Below are 19,324 nucleotides of genomic sequence, written 5' to 3'. Positions count from 1 at the left end.
AACTAATTTGTAGCACTGCCTCTGGTGCTGCTGATGGGAATGCTTGAGTGGGTTTGCCACAAAAGATCATAGAGCAGTACCCAAGTGCTGCGTGGAGGGTGAGAATTTACAAGAGAAGGTTAAGTTACTGCACTCACAGATGTGGATTACAATCTCTGTTGGTAATTTTTACACTTCATCTATTGATTGACAGAGAGACCTCTTTATAATTTAGCAGTCATAATTTCTAATGGCCATCTTATTTCCCTTTTCAGAAGGGCTGTAGTTTGTCCCAGCAAAGTCTGTAGGCTAAAAGACAAAAGCAGACTGCAGGACTCAAAAATCCTTTAAGGTCTTCATTGCCAGAATGTATTAGTGCTGGAGTAAATTCAGGATTTGTGTTTCTGATGACTGCTAGAGTGGTCAGTAAACAATGAACATAGTTATCAAATGTCTGATTCAAGCACTCTGGGTTTGTTTTTTTTTTATGTTGCAATTATTTTAAGGATTTCAGTAACTAGTACTGTTAAGTTTTGAAAAAAATAAATATAAAATCAACCCTTTGATTTTGTATTACTGATTAATTCTACATTCTGTCATTTCAGTCTACTCCTTTACATTTAGCAGCTGGGTATAACCGTGTAAAAATAGTACAGCTCTTATTGCAACATGGGGCTGACGTACATGCTAAGGATAAAGGGTAGGTTCCTTTTTTCATTTGTTCAGAATAAACAGAATTTGTTTAAAATTGAGAAGAAGTAAAGAAGAGTAATACTGTTTTAGCCATGAAGAATTTCTGACTTGACCATTATGTCATTTTTAACTTTTCTGTTATGACAAAAATGCAAAGTGTACAGGCTTGAGACTTGTGCATCAATCGAATCTAAATTGAGCTAACTATAGAACATGCTGCCTTTTAGGTATCACTAGCCAAATTCTTATGTCTTGTTTAATAAAATGCATTCATACAGCACTGTGAATGAAGTCATCAAATATTTCGATGATTGAATCAATCTTAATTTTCTTCTTTTAAGTTTCTGCACTTCTTGTTTTTGCAAAAGAATGTGATAAAAATTGAAGGTCTGTTTCACAGAGCTTTTATTTGGGCTACATTTTCAAGCATTTGGTTGCTATGTCAAGAAATGTAGTGAAATCCAGGCATGCTAAGTTTAGTTACATAAAATATAATGCAAAACCTACTTTTAAGATGTGTATTGATGTACATTAAAGTTTATGGAAAACAAACTCTTACTCCTTTTTTTTTGCTAGGATCACTTCACTGCTACGTAAATAGCTGCCTGATCATACAGCTTTAATTGTCCCCCTGGGGTTGTAATTCAATTCTGTAATTTCTCCCGTACTAGCTCACAGTGAAAGAATTCACTTCGAGCAATTTCTCACTTGCTCCTAAGATGATGGGGTTTGAGAGCTTATGAAGCTAGCTCTAAACCTCTGTGGTTCTGCTGTTGTTGTAAATATTGTTCCTTAAACATTAGCCAATAATACTTGGCTAGTTTCTAAGGGAGAAGATAATCTTACAGCAAAGTTCCTGTGAAAAAGGAAATAATTACTGGCACTCCTGAAGATCCACTGTAGATAGTTCTTCTTGCTTAGGATTCTGAGTCTCACCAGAATTACTTCATTTGCAGTAGACATCGCTCATCTTCTGTTTATTTTAAACATTTATTGTTATGAAAAATGCTGAAGTTATTTTCTGGGTTCTTCTCCAGCTTCGTATTTCCCCTCAACTTCCTTTGAACATCTCTGATATTTTTATAAAGTGATCAAGGTGCAGCACAGTGCCATTTGCAATGTTACAGATGCATTTGAAATTGAAATACACATACTGAGATAATCATCCTGCCCCTCTCTCTCCTATATAGAGATTTGGTGCCACTTCACAATGCCTGTTCCTATGGTCATTATGAAGTAACAGAGCTTCTAGTAAAGGTTAGTCTTTGAAGAGATAAAATTGCACATTATTAAGTAAGAACAGTTTATAATAGACTACTTCAAGTTGCATATATTTTGTACTTAGAGTTACAAAACTTAAAGAATGGTAGGCTGCTTTTGCTTGACATGTTAGTGTTTGCTAAGCTGTAGCTACAGAATCTTCTGCTTGCAAGGAAGCTTTTATCCTTATAAATGTGCTTTCTGTTTTTAACTCTCTCTGCTCCAAAGCTTAATGCTTTTGTGCCACCAAGTAAAAAATTCTTATATCAACCTTTCCACCCTCACTCACTCAAAAAAAAAAAAAAAAAAAGAAGTAAACCCCATAAAACAAACAAACAAAAAAAACAAAACCAAAGCAATGTTGACAATAGAAAAGTATTTCAGAAGACGGAGGTTTTTGAAAATACTGGAAAGATCGTAAATGTTTTAAAATTAAGGAGTAATCAGCCTTTTAAGAGAATGAACTTTACAAAATTAATTCTGGCTCTAAATTGTAGCATTCACACTAAAGAAGGAGAAATGTGTAAATTTTCCTAATGTAAGTGAACCCTTGGAACTGAAGTGGCTTATCTGGGTTATGTTAATCTTGAAGATAAAGTATGTTGTGCATTAAACTACTGACTCAAAGATGTGGCCTGCAAAGTCTGTGAGTGGTGTTCACCAAAGGACCTTGTGCCCATTCTCAGCTGCTACAATAAATCATGATCATTATAACAGCTGAGGTGTTCTGTTAGATAACTCTGGGAGTTTGGATGCTCAGGGAATAGCTGTTGTTGTCCTGTTATGTATGTCTCAGTCCCCACTACTTCTGTGTGTCTATTGGTTTAGGAAAAACTATGTAAAAAAAAAAACTGACACAAAAACCCACTAATGATATTTTTTTTTTAAATTCAGAGGCCAATTGTAAAGTGAATCTTTACAATTGTAGTACTGGACAAAGAAACTCTTTTGCCTAAACACTGCTGTGTGTCTTAACTGCCAAGTTACAGTTATATTCCCTCTTGGATTTTAGCTCCAGTGAATCTTGAATTACTTTTTGCAAAGCACTAAGGTTTTAACTGGAGCAGTGGGAAAGAGCATGTTCTGTCAGACTGTTGAAGTCAACTTTGAGTACCTATCACCTTCTAGATACCTTGGCATTCTTATCTTGGGGAGTATTCACAGAACATGAATGTATTTTAGTGCAACTTAGACTTTTTCTGGAGCTTCTTGAAAGGTGGTTTAGAGTATATGAATTAGGCTCTTCAATTAACAGACCTGTAGCAGAGCTACTCTTTGAAATTCTGGAGAAAGCCTGAAGAGACTACCCTACCTTTGAATTCTTTGAATGTACATGTGAGACACCAGAAGATTAGCAACTGCAATGTGCTGAAATTTGTTATGTTGGAAATTAGTGTCTGGAGAATGTCTTGGATACAGTTTGCATAGAAGCATTGATTTTTGTTATAACAATCTACTGCATTGAAATTAATGATAGAAGTCTTTCTAATTATATGGTTTTGATATTGCACCTTTTTTACCCCTTTCAAGCATGGAGCATGTGTGAATGCAATGGATCTGTGGCAATTCACCCCTCTGCATGAAGCAGCTTCTAAGAACAGGGTGGAAGTATGCTCTCTTTTGTTAAGTTATGGTGCTGACCCAACACTGTTGAACTGTCACAACAAAAGCACCATTGATTTGGCTCCAACACCCCAATTAAAAGAACGATTAGCATGTGAGTATAAAGTGAGATCAGTTATTGACTGTAATGTGTACTTAGGTTCCCTAGACAAGTGACCTGCCAGAAATCAGATTATAGAAAATGCTTACACTTTCCAAGCAATTGTGCAATGTTGGACAGTACATTACATTGTTTATCATTTAGGATTGCTACTTTTTTGAACGTAGGCATTTAAAATAATTTTATGGTCAGTTTTATAGTCATGTAGTTATGGTGGGGTTTGTAACTTTTCTTCCCTGAACGACCTTGCCAGTACACTTTCATTTGCCATACTTGGTCCTTTCATTGCATCAAGACTTGAAATATTCGTTTTTATTCCACTGTTTTGTTTGAAGAAAAGAAAAAGCATAACTCTTTAGAATGCTCAATATGTTTGAATGTGCCACAATTGCTGGAAGTTCAGAGAAATTGATAAAAGACATTGCCTGTTGTCCAGCATACTTAAGGAGTTGGAAAGAATGCCCTCAAATCCTGTCCTTGAGTGGCCAAACAATAACTTCTGGGGTATGTACAAAAATTATCAGTAAATACTACATTAGACTTCATGTTAGCATCTAGAAATGGTTTGTCAAGGGCAGGTCAGGAGTAGAGTTTTATATATAGAATTGGTATGTACGTAAAGAGTAGAAACTAAGGCAGTGGCAAGTAAAATAGTTCTTGTTCAGCCAGCGTGGATGTCTCTGGCTTTAGTGTAGAAACAAAGCATATTCATTTAGTGTTTCAACTTAGCTAAAAAGTTCTATCAAGTGATATAAAAGGTTAAGTCTGAGTTGGAAATGCCTGCACTGTGGTCTGCTGAATAAAATGAATATTTTTATCTAAGTGAAAGAAACATGCTTCTCAAGTTGAGGAGTATAACCTGCTGGTATGTATCTGTTTCTTTTTAAAGATGAATTCAAAGGTCACTCACTGCTACAGGCTGCAAGAGAATCAGATGTAGCTCGTATAAAGAAACATCTTTCTTTGGAGACAGTGAACTTCAAACATCCTCAAACACATGAGACGGCATTGGTAATATTTCAGGATTTATTAATTATTTTGCATATGTTGTGGCTGACCTAAACTTACTCGGTAATAGTTCAGAACTGAAAATTTCAGTGTCAGACAGTGTAATTCAAACCAACCTCGAATATCTAGTGTCTAGTTAAGCAATATTAATATTTTGCTGTTAATGTTAAGACTAAATTGCCTGTTTAATTTGTCTAAATGACTGGTTTTCTGTAGTCTAGTTTTAAGCAACAGCAAGCTACGTATGTGAGCTTTGTAAAGCATGAAGGGTTCTAGCAGTTATTGGAGAGGGAGCTCTGGAAAATACCAGTGTAAATACAAAAGCCTGTGTGGAATCTCCCAAATTAATAAGCTTCTGCATGTTTTGTTTTATTGGGGTTTTTTTTGCTGTTGACTCTGCATATAACCAGCTCTTAACTGTCAGCTGATCAGCAAGCAGTAAAACCTGTATATTGCTAGCTAGCTGTAATGCTATAATTTTTAATGTTCTCAGCACTGTGCTGCTGCGTCTCCGTATCCCAAGAGAAAACAAGTATGTGAATTGCTACTGAGGAAAGGAGCTAACATCAATGAAAAAACGAAAGAGTGAGTGGTTCCAAATTATTACTTCTTGTTTAGAAGATTTTGCAAAATACATGTTGAGTTATTCTTTTCTTTTTTTTTTTTTTTTTCGAAAAAGCTTCTTGACTCCTTTGCATGTGGCATCAGAAAAGGCTCATAATGATGTTGTCGAAGTAGTTGTGAAACATGAAGCTAAGGTATGAGTTACCGTTCATACTTCTTTTTTTTGAGGTTTGCATACTATGTAGGTTTTCATACCATGAGAATGGTACCCTTTACATTGGAACCCTATACATTGAGGCATCTTGTTGGTTTGGTCTTATAAGAAGTGTGGATGTAGTCCTCACTGTTAACTGAAAGCTTATAGAGTGTCTGATTCAGTGTTTATTCAGTGATTCAGTAATAGTGAAATGCTTAAGGAAAAAAAAGTAGGGGATATATATGAACAACAAGAAGCTAGACAAACCTGTGTAACAGGTAGACTTCATGTGATGTTGTGTGCAGTAAAAACTACAATGAAGGCAAATATTAAATCATAACACAATGTTTAGTTCAAATTTCCACAAAAAGAGAAAATGGAAAGGAGGCACTATCTAATGCTTGAGTCCTCCAGGACTGGAACTGATTCTGTCACAGGAATTTGATTACAGCCTGACTGCAGTGAAGTTTCCAAGATCAAACCAGAGAAACAGTAGGGAATACAAGTAACCTTTGGGTGCAGAGTTTTAAACTGTTAAGTACACCGTGACTGAAATGCACAGAAAGTTCTCAGTCTGAAAAAAACACAATAAGCCAATGCATGTAAAAGCTTCTACAGTGTTAGCACTGAGGTTTTGTGCTGCCATGAGAAGAATAATGGCAGTAAAATACATAACTTCTGTATGCAGTTAAATTCTGTAATTGTTTCTGCTGGATTATCCACATGCCTCTAAAGGGAGGCTTATTCTTCCTCAGTAAATGCAGTTAAAATTTATGAACTGCTGGTTTTTTTTAGATTTTATTTCTTAAAATGTCATGCCCTTTGGAAATGTGCTTCATATGTTATTTTGATTAAAGTCAGAAGAATACTTGTGAAATGCTCCCAGTCAGCAATGCAAACACCTTTAAGTTTCAATGGTGATATTTCTTGTCTGTTATTTTTAGGTTAATGCATTAGATAACCTTGGCCAGACCTCTCTTCATAGAGCAGCACATTGTGGTCATCTTCAGACATGCAAGTTGCTGTTGAGTTCTGGATGTGATCCTTCCATTGTGTCTCTGCAGGGCTTTACAGCCTTGCAAATGGGGACTGAAAGTGTGCAACAGCTACTACAAGGTATAACTGTTTTAGTCAAGATCTACTTCTGTAGTAATGTGGTGCTTTGTTTTACTTGCCATTTCAAGTGCTGTCAAGAAATAATAGTAAATAAAAGTCAAGAAAAAAAAAAGGCTTTCTACAAAAGACAGTACTGGTTTGTGCAATTCTTATTCAATAACCAGGTTTACAGGGAGACTGCCTACTCTATGTGTAGTTGAAATATCATATACTCTCTGGGATTCAGTTCCACAGATTGTTAGAGGTGCGCAGACTGATTTCATGGTTTCATAGCCACCTGGAATAATTATAGAAAAATCTGGACATAGGGAGGGGGGAATCTTTTATGTAGAAAATTAATTTCAGAAGCAAAAAATAGCTGCTTTGTATTTGTGAGCATGTGAGGGGTACCTGGATTTTCAAGAGTAACATTTGGATGTTATACGCATAGGTAAGCTTCTTGATACAGTCTAATTCCGAAATTGAAATAAGAAGGTTTGTTTGGTTCCACAGGACTTCAAAATGGATAGGAAGCATGTTGCTAAAGGCAACTTTCAAAGCCATGTTAGAGATAATATCTGCAGTTGTAGATAGTAAGAAAAGACAAAACCTGTCTATAATTGGTTAACGTTTTTTTTAAAAAGGGAAATACTCAAATGATTTCCTGTCTTAACAAATTCCTTCAACTGTATTCCACTTTCTTGGAATCTCATTTATTTTGCAGAAGGTATCCCATTAGGAAATTCTGATGCAGATCGACAGTTGCTGGAGGCCGCAAAGGCTGGAGATGTGGATACTGTAAAAGTAAGCTTAAACCTGTCCTAAGAACAAGAGGGAATTATATCCCAAACTATAATTTCACAAGCCCTTCATTGACTGCTTTAGAATTGTGATCCCTGTTCTAAAATCTTTGTATTGCACAGATACTACAGATGACAAAATGTGATATTCGCTATGTCCAAAAATCATGTAAATTTGGGAGGAGGGAATTTTTTTTCTTTGCACACAATCTATGATTAGTAATAATTTTATGCAAAAAAAAAATTAAGAAATAAACTTCCTAATGTAAACAATTTTTAAAAATTAAATGTGTATAACATGACTAAATTAAGATGTGACAACACTACATATAGTGATGTATCTTTTGTTTTGGTCATTTCACAGAAACTATGTACAGTTCAAAGCGTGAACTGCAGAGATATTGAAGGACGTCAGTCTACACCACTTCATTTTGCAGCTGGGTATAATAGAGTATCCGTTGTCGAATATCTTCTTCAGCATGGAGCTGATGTGCATGCGAAAGATAAGGGGTAGATACTCAAATGTGTATTTTCTTGCAACTGTAATTGCTGATAACTTTTTGGCTCTTGAATGTTGCTAGCTGGTAAACATCCCATCTTTCAACTTTTTTTATTTTCATGTAAAGTTCTGTTAGATGTTCAGAGTATCCATGAAAGCATTTGTCAGTACTTGAGACTAGAGTGTCAAGAATTTCTCTAGCCCTGTGTTTTTATATCTCTTCAGTGCCAGTGATGGTTGCTTTCTTACTACTTTGGCAGTAGATACTCCTACTGTATTAGACTATTGTGAAAAAAATAAAAAAACCAAACAAATTGTTATGGTTTGATTGCTGAAGGTGTATTTTAAGTTTGTATCACTTTGTGAAAAAAGACCCAATTTTAAGATAATTTCTGCCTTTTTTTAATTGCTTCCAGAGGACTTGTCCCTTTACATAATGCTTGCTCATATGGTCACTATGAAGTTGCAGAACTGCTGGTTAAACATGGTGCAGTTGTCAATGTAGCTGATTTGTGGAAATTCACTCCCTTGCATGAAGCTGCAGCAAAAGGAAAATACGAGATTTGCAAACTCCTGTTACAGGTATTACATATGTTGGAGAGAGGTTACTTTCTTCTCTTTCTTGTTCAATCTGAAGTGTGATTGGACTTCTTGAGAAATTGACTTGTATTTTATGGTTTCTAAATTGAGCTAAATGTGTATTTTCAGTAAAAGGGATACTATAAGCAACTACATTGTCCTTTTTCATACAGTAAATGGAAGGCTCTATGGAGGACCTGAATATGTGTCAGAATATCTGGTCAATGATGCATAGGATACCTAAGATGCAACATGTTTATTCTACTTATATACTTACCACCTGTTTTTGATGTGCATAGCATGGAGCTGACCCTACAAAGAAAAACAGAGATGGAAATACTCCACTAGACCTTGTTAAAGATGGTGATACTGATATTCAAGACCTACTTAGAGGAGATGCAGCTCTACTAGATGCTGCCAAGAAAGGTTGCTTGGCCCGAGTGAAAAAGCTGTGTTCACCTGACAATGTCAACTGTCGGGACACACAAGGACGGCATTCAACACCACTACATTTAGCAGGTCAGTGTTTTAATTAAGTGGTTTGATCAGAGTTACTTATCAAGTCTGAACTTTCTGTGTCTAAGTTTGGAGTTTAGCCTCAAGCTAGAGGATTCTTTATTTTCTCTTTAAGAGTTAATCTTATATTGCTCTTCTAAACTACTTAATGACTTCAATTTCCTATTATCTCTAGCCAAGAGGACCTTTTATTGTTAACTAGCAGAGGTTTTAAACCCAAATCCTGTTAAAATAGGGTGAAACTGTCCTTACTAGTAGGTAATAAATACACTGTCTTCACTGCTGTTGACATCTTAACTTTCAAGTAATTTAAGTGAGCTGATACTTCTCTATAGCCTGTTGAGGATGTTTTTTTTTTAATATGTTCTATTTATTCTGGCTTTTGCAACCTTCCAGCTGGTTACAACAATTTGGAGGTTGCGGAATACCTGTTACAGCATGGAGCAGATGTGAATGCACAGGATAAAGGAGGTTTGATTCCTCTGCATAATGCTGCATCTTATGGGGTAAATATTTCAAACTTTCTGAGGCTTTATTAATTTTTAAATAAATAACTGAGGTGATACATTTCAGTGACAGCATTGTGAGCCAATGCTTTCTAGAAGGCTTTTGCCATTGAGTTGTAATGTAATCCTACTTGTAAAACACATAAAAAAAAAATTTGATTATAGGCAGCTGATTGTAAAGGTGAAGACTCTTCTGAATTTGTAAAATTATGGTTGGAGTTTATGGAATTAAGTTATCTGAACATAAACACTTAGAAAGCCAGCAGTCTGGAAGGTGTTCCATAAAATGCATTTTCTTACCTGTGGTAGTCAAATTTTATCAGCAAGATCTCATTTTCACTTACTTGGCTGGTGTTGAGACACTTAACTGTTTTTCTGTACTTCCTGGATCTTTGTGTTCAGATAAGTTTTTATTCAAAACAGTTAGGAGTACTTTCCAAACTAGAAGTTCAAATTCGTGCTTTTTTCCTTCAGATTCCCCTGGATTTGGGATTCTGTTGTAGTCTGTCCTTTTTTCACAAGAGAAGAAATCTTAACTTTTTACTGGTATGTTTCTGGTGAGGAAGAAAATACCTTGTTTAATACATTTTTTTAATCATAATGAGAAAGTAAATGTATTTTAAGAAAATTCAGAATGAGGATTACAGAGAAGTATCAGTAATAGTTCTGCATTACTTTAATACACTGTGGTACCTTGGGATTTAACAGATGTTCTTATTTTCCAGCATGTTGATGTAGCAGCTTTACTTATAAAGTATAATGCATGTGTGAATGCTACGGACAAATGGGCTTTCACACCTCTGCATGAAGCAGCCCAAAAAGGAAGGACACAGCTTTGTGCCTTGTTACTGGCACATGGGGCTGATCCTACTCTGAAAAATCAAGAAGGACAAACGCCATTGGACCTGGTCACTGTAAGTGATGGGGTTCTTGGGAAATCTGTACTTGTCTGCCATTTGGGGCAGCTCATACAAAAACTGTCCTAAAAAAATGTAATACATCAACTTCTGTAAAATCTTAAATACTGCAGTTTCTCTGGTGTGTTATGTGTATCTGGTAAGGAAAGTCAGTAGAGCCTTTATAAACCTGCCTGAAATATTTTCTTGCGCTAGACTTCGTATTTCAAGATTGGGCAGAGGGATGGCACAAACAAACAAAACCCACACGCCCACAAAAGGAATTCATGCTTGCTTGTAATTTGATGCTTTTAATTATGTGTTTATATTTTGACTACAACAAAAGTTGTGGTGATACATTGTATGCAAACTTTGTAGCAACATAACTTTAAGAAGCTATCTGCTGTTAAGTTTTCGGATTATTTTTTTTCCTAAGTGTTACAGTACAATTCCAAGCCGCACTCAGAGTAACTGTTCTGGTTTGTAAATTCTGGTTGCCATTGGAAGCTTTTGCTTGGTTTTCCTAGCAAATGAATTCTGTTTAAATATCCCTTAAGGTTTTTAGAAATATTGAAGGCTCTACTTTCTATCTTACTACGGTTTTTACTTACAAGCATTTTACAGTTTCATGTATGCTGTTGGCACAAAAGGCCATTTGTAAAGAAGTCTGGAATAATGATAATGCATTCTAGAAAAAAAGCACTATCTGAAAGTGTTCCTCTGTTTTAATAAGTTGCTTTCTGTTATTTAGGCAGATGATGTCAGTGCATTATTGACAGCGGCAATGCCTCCTTCTGCCTTACCAACTTGCTACAAACCTCAGGTTATAAGTGTGTCTCAGACTACAGGTTCTGCAGCTGATTCCCTGTCTTCTGTTCCATCCAGTCCATCCAGTCTGTCTGCTGCAAGTAGTCTCGACAACTTGTCTGGTAGTTTTTCTGAACTTCCTTCTGTTGTTGCTACAAGCAGCACAGAAGGAGGTACTGTTCTGGAGAAGAAAGAAGGTGAGGCTTTCTCAGGAATGAATAATGTTTTCTACTGTGTGGTAAAAAGAATACACAAGTTCCAACACATGCATACAGTATCCGGATTCCTTGTGATGTCTCATTAACAATGAATGAAAGTCCTGTGTACAATTTCAGTACTTTCCCATTATAGAATCTTTAAAACTTTTTTTTTTTTTTTTTGCTGTACAAAACCAAAATATCTTTTAAAAAAGACATCAAGTGAACCTTGGCTCCATACCAACCAGTATTTTACTACAAACTTTATCTAGTTTCCAGGAGCCTGTTCTTGGATCAGGTATCTTAAAAAGCTTACTTCTGTAATGTTTTATGTCTGAAAATATTTGCTGTTTGCACGTGTGTTTCTGCACATTAGTTGCTTACTTTGTGGAAGCACAAAGACTGCTGTTGGAGCAGGGGTAGAAATTTTAGAATGTTGGGGTAGATTAGGTAGTAGTTGGCACTGGTTAGTTAGGTACCATCTGCAAAAGACCACGGATTTTGTATGTCTCGTTGCCACAGACAGTGAGATGCTTGTTATTTATTTTACAATAGGTGTATGAACGTTCATTGTGAGTTTTTCTTCTTATGCAGTTTCAGGTGTGGATTTCAGCATAAATCAGTTTGTGCGGAACCTTGGCCTTGAACATCTCATTGACATATTTGAGAGAGAACAGGTACGTAGCTATGTTTATTTCCAAATAGCTAGAAAGCAATGGAATAAATACTGACTGTTTAAAATAAAATCATGAGACAGTTTTAAAATGAATGTCAAAATGAGTGGAATGAAGGAAAGGAGTGCAAGTGGAGTTTTTAAATTGATATCCAGTATAAACAGAGATTAAAATACCTGTATATGTAAAAAAACTGGGAGCAATAATCTCTATATCAGTTTTAGAGTGTAGGCAAGTTTCCTTTCAATGGCATAAATAATAGAGTAAACAAGTAGTCAGTGTTGCTTAGTCATTTCTGGGTTTGTTTCTGTTGGCTTGAATACATCTAAAAATTGTATTTCTCAATCAGAAACATGATCCTTGCAAACAGTATGAATTACATAAATGTAGCATGCAGAATATTTAGTTAAAGAAAAGTTTGGAGAAAACAGTGAGTAAAAGTCAAGTTTCCAATGTTTTTGTTCTCTTCACACTTGCTTTTTGTCTCAACTACAGTGAAGTATTTTTGCTGTCATTCACAGCTGTTCTAGTCTGTTTATTGTGTTGCACAAAAAAATCGTGTTGCTTTCATTATAGATAACACTGGATGTACTGGTTGAAATGGGACACAAAGAATTGAAGGAAATTGGAATTAATGCTTATGGCCATAGGCATAAAATCATTAAAGGAGTTGAAAGACTCATTTCTGGACAACAAGGTATGTAGCTGTTTCAAATTGCTGTGTAACATCTTAAAGCCTTTAAAGAATCCATTTCTGTAAATGCTGTAGGTTAAATGGAACTTCAGATGATGTCTCCTGACTTGAAACATGAGCACTTTTACTTGTGCTGTGAATCTTGCCTTTTAGTTCCCTCTTACCCACCCACCACGGCTTTGTGATCATTTATCAGAGCAGTCTGGCTGCATACAAGACAAACCTTTTTCTCTTCCTTGTCTCACTGAAACATCACTTACTATTGTTTTGTTGTGTTGCATAGAAATTCAGAGGATATTTTTCCCCTCTTGAGACACCATTTGTGAATTCTCGTTCTAAAATCTGCACACCGTAGTGAGTCACTGTCCCAAGCTCGAAATTTTTCCTCCTTAAACAGTATTAACCAAGCCTTGAGATAATCCTTTTCCTAGTAATGAAGTATTTAAGCAAATCTTTGTAATTTTGTCTTAATTGTCAAATGATTTTTGACAGATGCATTGGTATTTTGGATTGAAGTTACTCTCAAGGTGTCATTTCATTGTCTTAAGTTTACTGAACTGGTAATCGTGCTGGTTTTGCCTTCCAAGTAGACATGATATATTTTTGAGCATGTGTATGTTTGTACATATTTTAGTATGTTTGAATATAGACAACGTCAAACTTCTAAATTTTTCACTACTTCCACCCCCACTCTTTCTAGACTCTTGCTGTCTAGCTATAAGAGGCCTGGCATTTTCATTTGTAACTTAACCGCAGGCATAAATACTTAAACTGAGTATTTCAACAGCCCTTGATTTATTTTCTAGGGTGTGTTTCTGGGGTGGGGAGGATTGTTGCCGTTAGGTTGTTCTGTCAGTTTTCTGTATGTTGCCCTTGGGCTCTTGCACTCAGGTATGTTTTCATTAATATTTTGGCATCTCTTCCTGAGCACAGTTACTGCTATTATTTCAAGGTTAATAGGGCTTTTCTGAAAGAGTGTAGGTTTTTTTGGTTCCTTCTTGCCAGTTTTTTATTCCTGAGCACATTATTCCAGTTCCACGCTGCTACCATGAGGCTTCTGACTTTGTATGAATCTGTAATTTCCCTTTTCCACACATTACTGCTTTCTAGAGAGATTATCTAACTCTGGTCACCTGCTGGTTGTCTGGGAAGGCCATGGGCAAAAGGACATGATGCACACTGTCTTTGTATTCTGATATGCAGAAATTACATTTCCATTACTTGCCAGTTCTGATTGAAGTCTGTACACAAATTGACAATGGATTCCACATAAAATGTCTTTTTTGTTTGTTTGGGTATATTTGGAATGACAGAGAAATTTCATTTAAGCATTTAATATCAGGCTTAGGCCTTTTATGTTCACAGACTATCTTAGTTCTTTTGTCAGCTCTTTTCTGCACAATACATTGGAAAAAATATTCCTACTGAATTACCACTTGAAGTCAGTTCTCTTGTTCATGATACAACTGCCATCAGTAGATATGGATACAGGACAGGTTGCTCGCTATTTCACTGTCTAGAGTTGAAATAAACTCTTAAGTAAGCAACTGCTTACATACAGTTTCCCTGTCATGTATCTTAATATAGTGAGGTAAGCATAGATAAATGGGTTAGTGTTTCTTACTGAAACAATGATTGATCTGTATCCACAGATCAATGAAAATGATTGCAGTTGATCTGCATCCAGACCCAGCTGCTGTGCTGTGCTTCTCATTATAGTGTATGCATCATTATGGTTATAAACAGAGATGCTGAAAAAGTTTGCTTGAAACTAATGAAATTGGGTGATCACCTTTTGACAGTCACAAAAATGTACAGAGCTGATGGAAAGCAATTAAAGTCATTGATAATCTCTGCCTTCCTTAGCAGCTAACCTCTTCATTTTGTAAACTGAGTTTTGAGAAAATGGTCCATTTAAAAAGAAAGATTTCTTACTGGTATCATTCAAAATCAGCAGGCTTCAACCAGTTTCTGAAACTGTTGTAATGTTTTGTTACATTCGCAGGACTAAACCCATACCTGACTCTAAATACTTCTGGTAGCGGAACTATTCTTATAGATCTTTCCACTGAAGACAAGGAATTTCAATCAGTAGAAGAGGAGGTATGCCTTTCTTTGTAGCCTTTCCCTATTGTTGTTATTTCTATTCAAGTAGATAAAGGAGTATCACTAGACAACTTAGCAATGCAATGAACATTGCTAAGACTAAGAAAAATTTGCGTAAGGATACTTCAAATTTCCAGCTTTGACTGCACTGCTTATAACCTGTGCTCCTATTTCTTGTACACAGTTTTAAGTCATTTCCTTCCAGAGTGTCATCATCGCAAAGGACAAAATTCTGAAGAAACAATATTCTAAATAGAATAGTGTCAATCTTTTTCAGTTTGCAAACTAGACCGTAGACTCTTCAAGATATGTTTCTTAAACCTGTTCCTGTGCATCCACGAAATCTGGCATTACTTAATATAGAGGCATTGCCTAAAACGGTCTTGTATGATTATTTTTTTAAGAAAAAAATCTGTTGGTTATTTGATTGGGTGAAGGATGTATGTTTTGAATGTGCTCTGAAGCAAATTGATCCTACTTAAAATTCTCAATCTTCAGATGCAGAGTACTGTCCGAGAGCATAGGGATGGAGGACATGCTGGCGGGGTCTTCAACAGATACAACATCTTAAAGGTAACTGGTACATCTTTATGATCAGTGGTTACACCCTTGGAGTTTTGGCTGAAAATAAAATGCCCATAAAATGTTCTTAATTTTTTTGTTGAGTTCCATAATGTAGTAAGATGTGCTGTTCTGAGACAAGCGCAGGAAAAGTATCTTCCAGGCAAATTCAAAGAGTAAGAGTATATAGAAAAACTGCTTATGAATTAATAGGCATTAAGAAATATTATCAGAAATTGACACAGAAGGACCTCACAGAAAACTGCAGAATGTTTGGAAAAAAAAAAAGACAAGGTTTCTGTTGAGGGAGTATCGGGGGAAAAAACAGCAAGAAGTGAAAGCAAAGCTCTTGAAGTATGGAAGTAAGGGTACCTATTTTGGCTTGATTTAGCACCAGGGAAGTTTAAAACACCAGGTAGTAGACAACCTTGCATTAAATAATTTAGTGGAATTTTGGTTTATATTCTTTTTTCCTCTAAATAAATGGTAATTTTCATTAAAATGATAGATTTTGATTTGCAAGTACTACAAAGTTTTAATCTGAACTGATGTTACAGTTTTCCTGGTAAAACTGATACGCTGCATCTACAAACAAGGCTTTGCCAGTATCCAGCATACCTCTGCTGCAGAATTTACTTTCTTTTTGAAGTATTCTAGAAGTCTTCAAAGAAGACACTTCTTTATTTACTAGATGATCTTTTTACTAATGGTTTGGCGTCAGGCTATGTTTGGAACAAAACTCAAGTACAACTGTGACTAAGCCTGCTAAATCTAAATTAAGAAGTATTGCTCAACAGATGGTTTAATTAATTCTTAATTAAGCATATAATTAGGATTTCCTTAAGTTATGCCACAACAATCAGCTTTTGCAGTATAAATTAGAGAATTTGTTTCATTGAGTTCTAAGGAAGATATTCTTGTTTAAGTGACAGTGTAAGTTTACTGTGGCATAGCTGCTATAGGCTAAACATCTGTCAAGTAAAGTAAATGGAAATGGAAGTTTTCAGTTTCAGGATGGAACTTACATTTTTGATGTTTCAGATTCAGAAAGTGTGCAACAAAAAGCTATGGGAAAGATACACTCACAGAAGGAAAGAGGTCTCTGAAGAGAACCATAACCATGCCAATGAAAGGATGCTCTTTCATGGTGAGACACTGAAATGCACCTTATGAACTCATTTCACCATCAACACTTCATTGGAGAGATTGTCCTGTCTCAAATTTTCTCAGTTGAAATAGGTTCTAAGTTTTGCATGAGTTTTATATGGTCAAGTGTGTGTGTGTCCCAGTGGGAAAATAAAATGCATCATTCTGCTGAAATTTGCATCTACTTATCTCTTCCCAAAGGAGACTTCAAAGATCTAAATGAAAACACAGTGGTTAATGAACGGAGAATCAGGAGTGTGCCTCCTCCTTGGCTGAGTTACTGATTCTGCTTTATCAGAATGAACAAAGTGGTTAAGGGTGAAAGTTTATTATGCTATGATTTGGTTTGGGATAGGATTTTTTTGTTTTCTTGTTTTTATAACTTGATAAGTTCTTGTTCATCATTCCAGAAAGGTAATTAGCAAATTAACTAGCAAATTAAAGCCAACTGAAAGCTCAGCTGTGCACAAATACATAGCAAGCTCACAATACATGCTTACAAATGAAAGCCACATAGATTCCATCGTAATACATTAGCATTGGAAGCGGCAGTAACACAGTAACTAACTACTTGCCCAAACTCATAGATATCTAAATCCTGTCTCTTGACTGTGGTCTGTACCCCTGTGAAAGGAAACCATCTGCTAATGGAATAAACTGTTTTTTAAAGGAAAGTCTGTAATCAGATAACAATATTATCCCTGGAATAAAGCAGTTAATGTCTTTTGAGTGTTCTACTTTTTTAAGACTTTAGGGTTTTTTGTGTGGTTGTTGGTGGTTTTTTTTTTAGGCATTAGCGCATGTCTTTAACCACGTATGTCATTTGCAGAAGATAAAAAGCAGTTGTCATGAGTTTCTCTTATCTGGAAGGTTCTTCTGCTTCATATACAGTTTTATCATCTTTAGGGTGGACAGTAAGGTTTTGGATTATTTTCACTGTAATTCCCAACATAACTCTTAAATTCCATGCTCTTTTAGAACAGCTTTTCTCTAAAAGTGTTGCATATTTATATATACTGTGATAAAAATACTTACTTTAAAAAAATGCACTTTTTGTGAAAATTAATGATTATCAGGTGTCCTGAGATGCAAAGACTACCATTTTGAAGAACAGATTATTCGTTAAGGCTAAATTTTATCACCACTGCAAACAAATAAATAGTGGTTTACATTTATTGTTTTTTAGATGCAATCTTGGTGTAGGAGGGATTTGTGTAGCAGTGTATTCAATGAATCTTGGTTAGAATGAAACTCTTATCAAAGCGAGTACAGATTCATAGAGCCTTCTCTTGCAGCAAGAGTTGTCTTGGATATTATCCTATGTAAATCTTTGTTAAAAATGTACACTTCTCAGCTACTGTCCTTTGTATTTAGCAAATTGGCTGAGTAAATCTGAGGTCAGAACTTCTGGAGATTGATTTCCTTGTGTGTATAGAAAAAATGTACAAAAAAAATACAAATCTCTGTATACTGTATTTTCAGTATTTTACTTCCTTTCTCTTAGGCTCCCCATTTGTGAATGCCATCATTCACAAAGGCTTTGATGAGAGGCATGCCTACATAGGTGGCATGTTTGGAGCTGGGATTTATTTTGCTGAAAATTCTTCCAAAAGCAATCAATATGTGTATGGCATTGGAGGTGGCACTGGATGTCCAATTCACAAAGATAGATCTTGTTATGTTTGCCACAGGTAAGTCCTGAAAAATAATCTGATTTTGCTTTTGTGTATTGTGCTATAGTCCATCAAGTCTGCAAGTCTCTGTGAAGAAGGATTTGCTTGGAAACCAAACCTTCTCAGCACTCCCTATATGCCAGGCCTAATACTTTCCGAAAACTTTGATATTTAAGTCTTAAATATCTTCAATGCATTTAACCTAACTTTTGCCCATAACTTGCTGTTAAAATCAGACTTGGGTAGCCAGAGAGTGAAGAGGATCTGCTAGATGCTTGTGTGAAAGGTGCAGCAGCAAGGGTTTAGTCCATTGCCTGTTACATAGAAAGGAGAAATTCTGTGATATTCAGGTGCTGTGTTTCTATGAGGCGGGTGTACTTTGTAACAGTCAGCCTCACTGACTGCTGCTTCGCACACTAAAACACAGGTGTACTTGGCCTTGATGTTGATTTGACCATTGGATAACTGTTGGATACAAATCTAGTGTTAGAACAACAAGTGAATTAAGGGGGGGGGGTGTGGAAGGGGACACCCTCGGAGAACTAGGGAGCATAACTTCTGTCCTTCAGAACAGAACTTAGTGAATCACAAAGAGTGACTGAAGTGGCTTTAAAGTTCTACTCTTCTCCTCAAGTGAATGTTTCAAATTCCAAAGATAGTCTTTCTGGAGCTTCACAAACAATATACGTCCATGGTCCTTTTTCCCTTTTAACACAGGCAATTGCTGTTTTGTCGTGTAACACTGGGCAAGTCTTTCCTGCAGTTCAGTGCTATGAAAATGGCTCATTCTCCCCCAGGACATCACTCGGTTACTGGAAGACCCAGTGTAAATGGATTGGCATTGGCAGAATATGTCATTTACAGAGGGGAGCAGGTAAATAACATTTGATTTTTCAAATATTGTTTTTTAAAGCATGGAATGTGTTGGGGTTTAGTTTTGGGGGGGGTGGTAGGTTTGGGGTTTTTCTTTCTTTTGAGGTGCTAGGACTTGCTTTTGTCTCAAACTCTAGCTGTGGTTGCAGGTAAAAGGGTTAGTTTCCTGAATGCTCCAGGCATTTTACCTTTGACATTTTGCCTTATTTTCCGTGGCATAAATACCTTTTTTTCCCCTCTCTAGCAAACACTCTGAATTTATCCAGTAAATGAAATGAA

The 19,324-nt window shown here is 36.0% G+C and overlaps 1 protein-coding gene across 4 annotated transcripts in view; it reads left to right on the top strand.

The window, feature by feature from the left end:
* TNKS2 (tankyrase 2) overlaps nt 1–19,324 on the top strand; it is a 29,843-nt gene that overhangs the window by 8,269 nt on the left and 2,250 nt on the right. For 2 of the 4 annotated variants that reach the window (XM_061459172.1, XM_061459175.1), the window contains 22 exons: nt 585–679; nt 1,863–1,929; nt 3,463–3,649; nt 4,545–4,666; nt 5,157–5,248; nt 5,343–5,421; nt 6,368–6,539; nt 7,243–7,322; nt 7,683–7,828; nt 8,234–8,399; nt 8,696–8,915; nt 9,309–9,418; nt 9,893–9,964; nt 10,144–10,332; nt 11,066–11,318; nt 11,913–11,995; nt 12,569–12,689; nt 14,692–14,789; nt 15,291–15,365; nt 16,395–16,500; nt 18,004–18,190; nt 18,890–19,046. In XM_061459172.1, the coding sequence (XP_061315156.1) occupies nt 585–679; nt 1,863–1,929; nt 3,463–3,649; nt 4,545–4,666; nt 5,157–5,248; nt 5,343–5,421; nt 6,368–6,539; nt 7,243–7,322; nt 7,683–7,828; nt 8,234–8,399; nt 8,696–8,915; nt 9,309–9,418; nt 9,893–9,964; nt 10,144–10,332; nt 11,066–11,318; nt 11,913–11,995; nt 12,569–12,689; nt 14,692–14,789; nt 15,291–15,365; nt 16,395–16,500; nt 18,004–18,190; nt 18,890–19,046 (2,877 nt within the window). The remainder of the gene's footprint in view (nt 1–584; nt 680–1,862; nt 1,930–3,462; nt 3,650–4,544; nt 4,667–5,156; nt 5,249–5,342; nt 5,422–6,367; nt 6,540–7,242; nt 7,323–7,682; nt 7,829–8,233; nt 8,400–8,695; nt 8,916–9,308; nt 9,419–9,892; nt 9,965–10,143; nt 10,333–11,065; nt 11,319–11,912; nt 11,996–12,568; nt 12,690–14,691; nt 14,790–15,290; nt 15,366–16,394; nt 16,501–18,003; nt 18,191–18,889; nt 19,047–19,324) is intronic. The other 2 variants (XM_061459173.1, XM_061459174.1) reach the window with 2 other exon arrangements.

The sequence above is a fragment of the Pezoporus flaviventris genome, unplaced genomic scaffold (assembly GCF_033815535.1).
Source record: "Pezoporus flaviventris isolate CSIRO_AGI_PZ_B2104156 unplaced genomic scaffold, CSIRO_AGI_Pfla_v1 ptg000029l, whole genome shotgun sequence".
NCBI lineage: Eukaryota > Metazoa > Chordata > Aves > Psittaciformes > Psittacidae > Pezoporus > Pezoporus flaviventris.
This window is presented reverse-complemented; position numbering and strand designations above follow the sequence as displayed.